Genomic DNA, 13521 nt, shown 5'->3' on the forward strand with positions numbered 1-13521 from the left:
GCTTAGGTGTCAACGTTAGTCATAGAGTTCCAGAGCTCGGAGCTATAGAGAGCAATCGGAACTATATTTCTCGTAGACACTTGTGAATACTAATGTATTAAAACCGAAAGGATGGGCACCCTGTCCGGACGTTGAAAAGAAAGAATTTCTAGCTTACTGTAAACGCTCTGAAATGCGTGTAATTAATTAAAGGCATCTTGCTTTGGAAAAGCCTATGAGCGTTATTGTTGTAGCCTGTGCTATTTGGGGTATCCAGGGTTAATGCATATTTGAGGGTCTAGGTGGGATTAAGTAAATACGATGACAGTAGATTGATCGACATCAATATAAACGTGCCAACGTTTGCAATATCCGTACACAATTTCGACCATATACATGTTTACAGCTTATACGAAGATAACGGTATGATTGAGATGTCGTCGGCAAGTGTTGGGCTGCCGCAAGTGACAGACAAAAGCCGGGGCCGTGCTTACTTAGATCTAAGTCTTGCAATAGGCTATCGAGATTAACTAGATAGTAAAATCTGGATAGGCCTCCCATTGACGTATGTCACGTACTACGTCGAAGGTATCTGTCATAAGGTCTTGGCAAATACGTACTGCTCATTTAGTTATTCATATAAGGACTTGATAGCCAGTAGTATTTCACCTTGAAGCCGAAGTCTACCTAAATTGAAGTTATGCAGTGTCGCACTGTGTTAAAGGCGGCGTTCAGATTAAGACATGCAATGTACACGTTGCTGTCATTGTCTATTGCATAGTTAATCGTTTCCTGGAGATTCAAGGATGTGGTCGCACTACTTAGACCCCTTTGGAAACCGTTTAGATGATAGTTGATCTTTTCGGCAATTATTTTTTGCGAAAAGTTTACAAAAAAGAAGTAATGATAAATGATTGTAGCTGAAAGGGTCAAGTTTGTCTTTCCTTTTACACCTATACACATATATATAATAACGCTGTTAGTGTATGGGGCCTGCGCATGCACCACTTTGTCCAATATGGCTTAGCTTTTTTGTTAAACTTACTTATAGGGAGTTCTTTCGTTCTTTAAGTTTTGCTATTGTTTAATATAGTTTTCAATAATTTATAATCTCCAGTGCAGGAACATTGCGGGACTGCATTCACTTGTCTGTAGATTGTCTCGGATATTTCAATCTAACATCATTCTTTATAGCACGTGGACATGTTTGAATGTTTGACAACTGGGCTAATCCCCATAGTTTTCAATATATTACTTATATTTTAAGAACATAACCAGAGAGTATATTAAGATTCATACATTTATGCGTCGTTAGAACTCATAGTCATTCATACATATACATTTCATATGTAATTACATACAATTAAATTAACAAGCCATGCAATATACATTGCAAGGATTAGGCGTATCAAAATAGCATGGTTAAAGTTACAAATGATATACCTGCAAATTAAAAATAATATATCGCGATTAAACTAAAATAATTCAGTCAAATTAACAACTAGAAGGGACATGTTTTGTTTATGAAATGATTCTTACGAAGGATTATTAACAAATATATGACCCATCTCTTCAAAATGCATTGAATATGACCTTAATAACTAATTTCAGTTTGTCAAAAAAAAACATGCGGTGAATTCATATTAAAAAATAATGGCCTTTCATAAAAAATATAAACTTACAATTTTGCACTTCAAATTCTAATACGCAGCCAAAGTCATTTGTTTATTCAAAGAAAAACTATGTTGATAAATTAGAAATAAACATGGTTTGAGTAAATTCAATGATTAACAATCAACAACAATATTCAAAATCACTCTATATTCAATCATTCATCCAATCGATTATTACAACACAATCAGTTTACAAACTCACAGACATATATATTATTTGCATATTCTTTCCAAAAAAAACGAAAAGCAGGTTCAAACAATAATTCATGATGTGCCTTATTATAGAAAAAATAAACTACAATCACTGTGTATGTTATTTCAATTATATATGAAAAGCCCATTCTTTCTTACAGCTTCATAATTACATTATATTGTAAAATCATGGAATAAAACACAATAGATGTGCATTGTTATGCTATAAGGACCATGCACACTTATTCCTGTACGACGGTACATCCTATGGCTAAATCTAACACATAAAGCCACTACATATTTTATAAAATACACTATTTGTTGGTTTTAACAATAAATGATAAGCCCACACATTCCTTATACAAGGGTATATACAGTGTAACAAAATTATAAAAATTACAAAAGAAAACAATGATAATTTTTTGCTAGTATACATTATTGAAATACACTGCTGAAATAAAGCTTTTAAGACAGTCAGCTACAATAGTTGTGCGAGCGTGTTTAATTAATGTGACGTCATCTTCAAGAATGAGTCTAACAGAGGTAAAAGTGGCATGTTCATTTTCGCAAAAACTCGTATCAAAAATAAGCAAAACAGTACCATTCGTAAGTTTACACAATGTTTAGGGTTTTTTTTGCAATTTCCAATTATATGTTTTTTTTCTATTATTACTAAATTTGAGTTTTAATTCGATATTAATGCCTTCACATGTCTTATTTTCTCTCACATTCTGGGCCTTTATCTGCCTTTATCTGCCTTTGGTAAAACAATAGTGCAATATTTAAGTATTCATATAAACATTAAACAGGACGTTCAAAACTAAAACTAACAAGCATTTACTCATACAAAGGTCCATTCTCTGGAAAAAATACACAGGATTTTAATGATCATGAAATGAAACTTAGATAAATGTATGTTTAAATGACAGACCCATTCTTTATTTTTACAAAGATACATCATAAAGTACAACTACAAAATATATGTAATTAAATTGAAACACAATCAATGCGCATTTTATATTGTTTCCAGTCCCACATTCTTCCTGGTTTATACAAAATGTACATCTTGTGGAATATAACACTTCTTTAAAGAAGTGGAACCTAGACAAGTATTTTATAAAACGCAAGTCATTTATAGAATTATATACAACAAGCACGTTGGTAGCGTTACAAAAGTATAATATTAAATGAAAAGACAATTTTTGATTTAAAATATAATTAACAGGCCCAGTTGTTGTTTCAACAAACAACTTGTGCAATTAAACATTGTTATAATATGTTGCACCACACAAGTGATACTGATATAAACAACAGGAATATATATATATATTGAAATTATGTAGAATAAAACACAATGCTATTTTGTATAATTCATTTGGAATAAAACACAATGATATTTTGTATAGTACATGTGGAATAAAACACAATGACGTTTTGTATAATACAAAAGTGTTAAATATGCTTAACAGGGCAACCCTCTGTACGTATAAAGGCACGTCCTGTGAACTTACGAAAACGATAGTTTGAATAACACATAAGTTAAGGTTGTTATTAACAGGCCCACGTTTTGCTTATAGAAAGATACATCCTGTGAAATAAAAACACAATGTTTCAACAATGCACAAGTTTAATTCATAATTATTAGGCCCACTCTTTGTTAATACAGAGGTAAATTCTGTGGAATAAAACACAATACCATTTTTTATAATACACAAGTTTAAAACAGTATTAACAGACCTACCCTTTGTTTATACAAAGTTTCTTCCTGTTGAATAAAACACAATATGTTTTTATAATACATAGATTTAAATTATAATAAAAAGGCCAACCCTTTGTTTATACAAAGGCACATCCTGTGGAATAAGACATTTCTACAGTTTGAATAATACACATGTATAAAGCATTATAAACATGACCACCATTTATTTTTACAAAAGTACATCCTGTGAAATAAAAAAAATTAGTTTCTATAATATAATAGTTTAAAGCATAATAAACAGCCCACCCATTCGTATTACAAAGGTTCATCCTAAGTATTAAAACATAGTTATAGTTTGAATAATACAAAGTTTAAATTATTATAAACAGGACCTACCCTTGTTTATACAAAGGTTCATCCTGTGAAATAAAACCAAAGATATTTTTATAATACACAAGTTAAAGTTATTATTTACAGGCTCACCCTTTGTTTACACAAAGGTCCATCCAGTTGAATAAAGCACAATGATAGTTTATGAAATACACACATGTTTAGATTATTATAAACCAGCCTACTCTTTGCTTATATAAAGGTTTATTCTGTGGAATAAAACACAATGAAAGTTTAAATAAGATACATGTTTATATTATAACTAACAGGTCCACCCTTTGTTTATACAAAGGTTCATCCTGTGGAATAAACATTACTATAGTTTGTGTAATACAAATATTAACAATTTCATTAACAGGCCCACCCTTTGTTTATACAAAGGTTCATCCTGTGGAATAAACATTATTATAGTTTGTGTAATACAAATATTAACAATTTCATTAACAGGCCCACCCTTCATACAAAGGTTGATCCTGTGGAATAAAACACAAGTTCAATAATTAATAACCATTTGTTTATACAAAGATTCATCTTTTGGAATAAGACATAACTATAACTTGTGTAATACACAAGTTTGAATTATTATTAACAGGCTATCCTTTGTTAATACAAAGGTTCATCCTATGGAATAAAACTCAATGATAGTTTGAATAATACACATGTTTAAACAATTATTAACAGGCCCACCCTTTGTTTAAACAAAGGTTCATCCCGTGAAATAAAACACAATGATAGTTTATATAGCACACATATTTAAATTATAATTAACAGGCCCACCCTTTGTTTATACAAAGGTTCATCCTGTGGAATAAAACACAATGCATGTTTGAAAAGCACACATGTAAACATTATTATTAACAGGCCCACCCTTTGTTTATACAAAGGTTCGTCCTGTGGGAAAAACACAATGATAATTTAAATAATACACATGTTTAAATCTTTATTAACAGACCCATCCTTTGTTTATACAAAGGTTCATCCTGTGTAATAAATCACAATGATAGTTTGATTAAACACATGTTAAAATTATTATTAACAGGCCCACCCTTTGTTTATACAAAGGTTCATCCTGTGAAATATAACACAATGAGAGTTTAAATAACACACATATTTAAATTATTATTAACAGACCCACCCTTTCTTTGTACAAAGGATCATCCTGTGGAATAAAACACAATGATAGTTTAAATGATACACATATTTAAATTATTATTAACAGACCCACCCTTTATTTATACAAAGGTTCATCCTGTGGAATAAAACACAATGCTAGTTTGAATAACACACATACTAAAATTACTATTAACAGGCCCACTCTTTGTTTGTACAAAGGTTCATCTTGTGGAATAAAACACAATGATAGTTTAAATAATACACATGTTTAATCTTTATTAACAGACCCGCCCTTTATTTATACAAAGGTTCATCCTGTGGAATAAAACACAATGATAGTTTGATTAACACATATGTTTAAATTATAATTAACAGGCCCACCCTTTGTTCATACAAAGGTTCATCCTGTGGAATAAAACTCAATGATAGTTTGAATAATACACATGTTTAAACAATTATTAACAGGCCCACCCTTTGTTTATACAAAGGTTCATCCTGTGAATTATAACACAATGATAGTTTAAATAACACACACATTTAAATTATTAATAGCAGACCCACCCTTTGTTTGCACAAAGGATCATCCTGTGGAATAAAACACAATGACAGTATATGTAATACACATATTTAAATTATTATTAACAGGCCCATCCTTTGATTATACAAAGGTTCATCCAGTGGAATAAAAAACAATGATAGTTTATGTAATACATATGTTTAAACTATTATTAACAGGCCCACCTGTTGTTCATACAAAGGTTCATCCTGTGGAATAAAACACAATGATAGTTTGATTAACACACATATTAAAATTATTATTAACAGACCCACCCTTTGTTTATACAAAGGTTCATCCTGTGGAATAAAACACAATGATAGTTTAAATAACACACATATTACAATTATTATTAACAGGCCCACCCTTTGTTTAAACAAAGGTTCATCCTGTGGAATAAAATACAATGATAGTTTAAATAACACACATATTAAAATTATTATTAACAGACCCACCCTTTGTTTAAACATAGGTTCATCCTGCGGAATAAAAGACAATCTAGTTTAAATAACACACATATTAAAATTATTATTAGCAGGCCCACCCTTTGTTTATACAAAGGTTCATCCTGTGGAATAAAATACAACGATAGTTTTAATAACACACATAAGATTCATCCTGTGGAATAAAACACAATGATAGTATATGTAATACACATGTTTAAACAATTATTAACAGGCCCACCCTTTGTTTATACAAAGGTTCATCCTGTGGAATAAAAAAAATGATAGTTTATGTAATACATATGTTTAAACTATTATTAACAGGCCCACCTGTTGTTCATACAAAGGTCCATCCTGTGGAATAAAACACAATGATAGTTTGATTAACACACATATTAAAATTATTATTAACAGACCCACCCTTTGTTTATACAAAGGTTCATCCTGTGGAATAAAACACAATGATAGTTTAAATAACACACATATTAAAATTATTATTAACAGGCCCACCCTTTGTTTAAACAAAGGTTCATCCTGTGGAATAAAAATACAATGATAGTTTAAATAACACACATAATAAAATTATTATTAACAGGCCCACCCTTTGTTTATACAAAGGTTCATCCTGTGGAATAAATCACAATGATAGTTTGATTAACACACATATTAAAATTATTATTAACAGGCCCACCCTTTGTTTATACAAAGGTTCATCCTGTGAATTATAACACAATGATAGTTTAAATAACACACATATTTAAATTATTATTAGCAGACCCACCCTTTGTTTACACAAAGGATCATCCTGTGGAATAAAACACAATGATAGTATATGTAATACACATATTTAAATTATTATTAACAGGCCCACCCTTTGTTTATACAAAGGTTCATCCTGTGGAATAAAAAACAATGATAGTTTATGTAATACATATGTTTAAACTATTATTAACAGGCCCACCTGTTGTTCATACAAAGGTTCATCCTGTGGAATAAAACACAATGATAGTTTGATTAACACACATATTAAAATTATTATTAACAGACCCACCCTTTGTTTATACAAAGGTTCATCCTGTGGAATAAAACACAATGATAGTTTAAATAACACACATATTAAAATTATTATAAACAGGCCCACCCTTTGTTTAAACAAAGGTTCATCCTGTGGAATAAAATACAATGATAGTTTAAATAACACACATATTAAAATTATTATTAACATACCCACCCTTTGTTTATACATAGGTTCATCCTGCGGAATAAAACACAATGCTAGTTTAAATAACACACATATTAAAATTATTATTAACAGGCCCACCTATTGTTTATACAAAGGTTCATCTTGTGGAATAAAAAACAATGATAGTTTAAATAACACACATATTAAAATTATTATTAACAGGCCCACCCTTTGTTTATACAAAGGTACATCCTGTGGAATAAGACACTGTTACTCTTGTTATAATACACACGTTATACTTATAATGAACAGCCATTGTTCTACAAATGTATATCCTGCTAAATGAAACAAAATGAAATATTGAAAATAAACCAATAGTGCGATATTTAAGTATTCCTATATACATTAAACAGGGCGTTTGAAATTAAAATAAACAAGCATGTACTAATTCATACATAGGTCCATCCTGTGATATAAAACACTTGAAAATAATGATCATGAAATGAAACTTAGATAAATGAATGTTAAAAGCTTATCAATGATAGACAAATAAAATGACATTTATCTAAATAATTAATTAACAGGCCAACCCCTTGTTTATAGAAAATTCCATCTCGCTGAAAGAACAGCACAAAACAGCATAAAGCAAAAATTTGAATGTCCAAACATTGTTAATACAAGGAAAAAAAATATTATAATGAAATAAATAAAACCCAAAAGCACATGACATCAAGATAGCTAATTTAAATTGACAGTGATCATCACATATTATCATAAATACAAATAAATAAATATGTATTCAACATGAATTCTAACCTTAAGCAAATTCCTAAGCGGCTTAAAATTAACAGTTTTGATCTGATACACACTTTTTTTAATATATGAAAATAGAATATCTTTATAGTCTTAATTTTAAGCTAAGGCAAATTTCTTAAAGGCTTAAACTATTATTGGAAGCAATTTATTATACTCCTCCTTTGACTCTAAAAATATAAATACATTTTTACAGATTACACCAATATATCGCACGATCGGGAAAGACAGTTGAATACTATAGGAGTGTCAAAAAACAAAGAAAAATGGAAAACAAAGAAAAAAGTAAAAGCAAAATGCTCCATACACATATAATAGAGAAAAACTGCAATCTATATCTTAATTATTTACAGACAAACAATTTAATATTTTAACATTATTATTTACTAACAATTCTTTACTAACAATTTTATTTATAGCAAATGACATTTATTATTTCATGTACATTCAATAACACGTTGCTACAATAATTAAGGAAAAAAAGCAACAAATATATCTCACATGACATGATATAGAATGCTAACGCGTCTGTCATACAAAAGACATTACAAGAATAGATATCTTATTGTCAACGAAATCTATTCTTCAAAAGACCAAACACCGAGGCAATCCTATTGGTGTATGGTTTAATTAATTCACTCGAAGTACTACTTTTGGCGTATGGTTAAAACAATTCACACGATGTAATCCTCCACGAACGTTATAACTTTATGAGCAGTTTCTTTTGCAAATGCGGCATCGTCTGAACTGAATACGTCGGAAGGCAACCTTTCCATTTCAACGGCATCTGGATATCGAAGTCGGAAGTAATGGCTTCCCGATATGTTCAGGCGTGATTCGAACTCTCTTACCTGAAATATGTTAATACCGTGATAACATAAATGATGGGTTACGCCGTTGAATGGTCAATGATAACAGATAACTTGGATATGAAGTATTTAATACCGAAAGTTCAAATTGCATTTAAATCCCTTTAGTACTTTACAAGAAATGGTCAGAACGAGGACTTGTTATGAGAATATGTTACGTGGGGATAACTTTATAGCGCATAGGAAAGGTCATTGATCACTGAGTGGTATTACCGTTTCTGTCATCATAGCATTCACAAATCGTTTTCTGACCAATAAAATTACTGTGCACAATCTGCTGATGGATGGACACATACCCTCAAATTAAGTTTTATTAGACTGGCTTGCATACTTTTTAGTTATTGCAGCGTCCAATTTATCCGAACGGGCGGACAGAGGGTAAACATACTGTACACTCCGATGAAGCCAATATGTACTTATAAGAACATAGCATACAAGGTAGACATTAGATATCTACAACAAAACTGTGCTGTTCTTCTATGTTTCTTGTTTGTGATTTTGTGTTATATGTCTTTGGCGTTTGCTCCGTGCCACTAAACCGGGTTTATGTTTAAACGTTTTGCTACTGAGCTTGTCTCTGCAGCTTTTTGCATAAATATTGGTATATATAGGGGTCACTGACTTTGCACGGTCAATCTCTGAAATCAATTTTGTAGGTTAGTGTAAACAAACGCAATCAATAGAAAATTCCACTACTTTTACATTCATTAACCAACAAAAGACTTAATTTAAGGAAGTTTACTTTTAAAACTGCCAGTTTTAAAATGAATACGCCATTACAATACATTCATTAAATTGTGAATAATTTTGTTAACATATTTTGTTTTTTATGTGACATATACAAGTAAAAGTTACTGCATACACTTATCGAATGGTTAGAATTAAACGCGAGTGACTAGCGTGGGTTGTTTAAACCTAATTTACGAGCGGTGGGTGAAAAACTGTTCTGTGTTATTTTATCTTGGACAAACTTAAAGAAGAGTCACAATAATTAGCGTATATAAAAGGGAAAACTATTAATAATTGTACATGTATGCTCCACATACTTGTAGCGAGGAAAAGCTCAAAGAAGAGCCACTCGTCAGGTTCCGCTTGCGAGTAAATATCAATACATACCTCTCCTTTAATTTCATCAAACTCATCTCCAACCATGAGGCTGCATAGGTCATGAGTCCATCGAGTACATCGGTTGGCATCTCTGGAAAATCTGGCAGCTTTTAGCGCTTTTTCACATGCCTGTAGGGTACAGATATATACTTAAAAATCCATTTTTTTGAAGTACATTAAAATGTATGCGTTTAAGTATCTTCCATGGCCGAGAGTGTAAGAAAGGTTCATTCAGACCCGAGTGTAAGGTGTTTTGCGGAAACAAGTTTACCGAGTTCCCGCAAAACTCGCTGCGCGAGGGTTGGAATGAACCTTTCTTACACTAGCGGCTATGGTAAATGCTTTTTCTCCCACCTCAGTTAAACAAAATTTAGTAAAAATGTATTTTTTGCTGAAACTCTTTTGTGCGTAGTGAAAATAAATGCGTTATGTTAAATCCTCGTAGGACAAGCTTAAGCGGAATTCTGTTTTAAGAAAGTGAACGTAGCAAACTGAAATATAGACGAAAGCAATTCGAAGTATAACTGCCTTCTAAGACTTTGCTAATTCTACATAAATAATAAAACATGATTTCGTTATATATATAAATCACTGGTCAATAGTGTTTGCTATATATTGCTACATCAATAGTTCGGTAGGCGGTCAATTCCTCCGAATATTATTGCGAGTAAAAAAAATTCTAATTTGTTATTTGTTTATTGCGTATTCCCTCATTTTACTATTATACAGTAATTATATTAATATTAAGTCACAAATTTATGAGAGAGCATTTAAGATTTTTTTTTAGTTAATTTCATTTTGCCAAATCATCAAAGAAGTTTGAACAAATATGACGTCAAATTGAATTAAAATTTATTGTAAAATTACCTCCCTTTCATATTAAAACAGAAGGATTAAACATCCTTAAATAATATAACCGGAAAACAACAGCTTAGGGATATTGTCAACGAACTATCTTTTGACTGATACCGGCACTTATCTTTAACTATCCTAAAATACATTTCGATATAGTTTTAGAAGTTTATGAATTGATTTGGTTATACGCGAGTCTGGTAAATTGGCAACAACAGAATTGTGTCATGTGTTTAAAGTGGCGTTCATCGGTCATCTGTACAATGCTTTCAATATGTTAGATATTTGTGATTATTGAAAATTATATCTATTTCGGGAGTTATCGCTTTTATACTTACAAAATTCAAACTTTAAACTACAAGTATACCATCTTGACATTTCAGTTGGACGTGTGTTACTGATACATTATCCATTCATTTTAAATATAGTTCATAGAAATGTGACAAATAAGAAATGTTGTTTCGAAGTATGGTTATGTATTATTCAGTTGACCAATTGCAAACTTTGTTTCAGTGTATGGTCATGTATTTGTTAGTAAGTCAACCAATAAGAAACTTTGTCTCAGTGTATGGACATTTATTTGTTAGTAAGTCAACCAATAAGAAACTTTGTCTCAGTGTATGGTCATGTATTTGTTAGTAAGACAACCAATAAGAAACATTGCTTCAGTGTATGGTCTTGTATTTGTTAGTAAGTCAACCAATAAGAAACATTGCTTCAGTGTATGGTCATGTATTTGTTAGTAAGTCAACCAATAAGAAACATTGCTTCAGAGTATGGTCATGTATTTGTTAGTAAGTCAACCAATAAGAAACATTGCTTCAGAGTATGGTCATGTATTTGTTAGTAAGTCAACCAATAAGAAACATTGCTTCAGTGTATGGTCATGTATTTGTTAGTAGGTCAACCAATAAGAAACTTTGTTTCAGTGTATGGTCATGTATTTGTTAGTAAGTCAACCAATAAGAAACATTGCTTCAGTGTATGGTCATGGATTTGTTAGTAAGTCAACCAATAAGAAACTCTGCTTCAGAGTATGGTCATGTATTTGTTAGTAAGTCAACCAATAAGAAACTCTGTTTCAGTGTATGGTCATGTATTTGTAAGTAGGTCAACCAATAAGAAACATTGCTTCAGAGTATGGTCATGTATTTGTTAGTAAGTCAACCAACCAATAAGAAACATTGCTTCAGTGTATGGTCATGTATTTGTTAGTAAGTCAACCAACCAATAAGAAACATTGCTTCAGTGTATGGTCATGTATTTGTTAGTAAGTCAACCAATAAGAAACATTGCTTCAGTGTATGGTCATGTATTTGTTAGTAAGTCAACCAATAAGAAACATTGCTTCAGTGTATGGTCATGTATTTGTTAGTAGGTCAACCAATAAGAAACATTGCTTCAGAGTATGGTCATGTATTTGTTAGTAAGTCAACCAATAAGAAACATTGCTTCAGAGTATGGTCATGTATTTGTTAGTAAGTCAGCCAATAAGAAACATTGCTTCAGTGTATGGTCATGTATTTGTTAGTAAGTCAACCAATAAGAAACATTGCTTCAGAGTATGGTCATGTATTTGTTAGTAAGTCAACCAATAAGAAACATTGCTTCAGAGTATGGTCATGTATTTGTTAGTAGGTCAACAAATAAGAAACATTGCTTCAGTGTATGGTCATGTATTTGTTAGTAAGTCAACCAATAAGAAACATTGCTTCAGAGTATGGTCATGTATTTGTTAGTAGGTCAACCAATAACAAACTTTGTTTCAGAGTATGGTCATGTATTTGTAAGTAAGTCAACCAATAAGAAACATTGCTTCAGAGTATGGTCATGTATTTGTTAGTAAGTCAACCAATAAGAAACATTGCTTCAGTGTATGGTCATGTATTTGTTAGTAAGTCAACCAATAAGAAACATTGCTTCAGAGTATGGTCATGTATTTGTTAGTAGGTCAACCAATAAGAAACATTGCTTCAGTGTATGGTCATGTATTTGTTAGTAGGTCAACCAATAAGAAACTTTGTTTCAGAGTATGGTCATGTATTTGTTAGTAAGTCAACCAATAAGAAACATTGCTTCAGTGTATGGTCATGTATTTGTTAGTAAGTCAACCAATAAGAAACATTGCTTCAGAGTATGGTCATGTATTTGTTAGTAGGTCAACCAATAAGAAACATTGCTTCAGAGTATGGTCATGTATTTGTTAGTAGGTCAACCAATAAGAAACATTGCTTATTGCTTCAGAGTATGGTCATGTATTTGTTAGTAAGTCAACCAATAAGAAACTTCGTCACAGTGTATGGTCATGTATTTGTTAGTAAGTCAACCAATTAGAAACTTTGTTTCAGTGTATGGTCATGTATTTGTTAGTAAGTCAACCAATAAGAAACTTTGTTTCAGTGTATGGTCATGTTTTTGTTAGTAGGTCAACCAATAAGAAACTTTGTCTCAGTGTATGGACATTTATTTGTTAGTAAGTTCACGAATAAGAAACTTTGTTTCAGTGTATGGTCATGTATTTGTTAGTAAGTCAACCAATTAGAAACTTTGTTTCAGTGTATGGTCATGTATTTGTTAGTAGGTCAACCAATAAGAAACTTTGTTTCAGTGTATGGTCATGTTTTTGTTAGTAGGTCAACCAATAAGAAACTT

At 31.2% G+C, this 13521-nt stretch overlaps 1 protein-coding gene across 1 annotated transcript in view; it reads right to left on the reverse strand.

Moving 5' to 3' along the window:
* Positions 1–1271: 1271 nt before the first annotated feature.
* The window catches only part of LOC128240396 (sacsin-like), a 69683-nt gene continuing 57433 nt past the window's right edge, over positions 1272–13521 (reverse strand). The window contains exons 7-8 of the mRNA XM_052957034.1: positions 10027–10146; positions 1272–8892 (exon numbers count right to left, since the gene is read on the reverse strand). Coding sequence (XP_052812994.1) covers positions 8716–8892; positions 10027–10146 — 297 coding nt within the window. The 3' untranslated portion in view covers positions 1272–8715. The remainder of the gene's footprint in view (positions 8893–10026; positions 10147–13521) is intronic.

Source organism: Mya arenaria, chromosome 7 (assembly GCF_026914265.1).
Source record: "Mya arenaria isolate MELC-2E11 chromosome 7, ASM2691426v1".
Lineage (NCBI taxonomy): Eukaryota > Metazoa > Mollusca > Bivalvia > Myida > Myidae > Mya > Mya arenaria.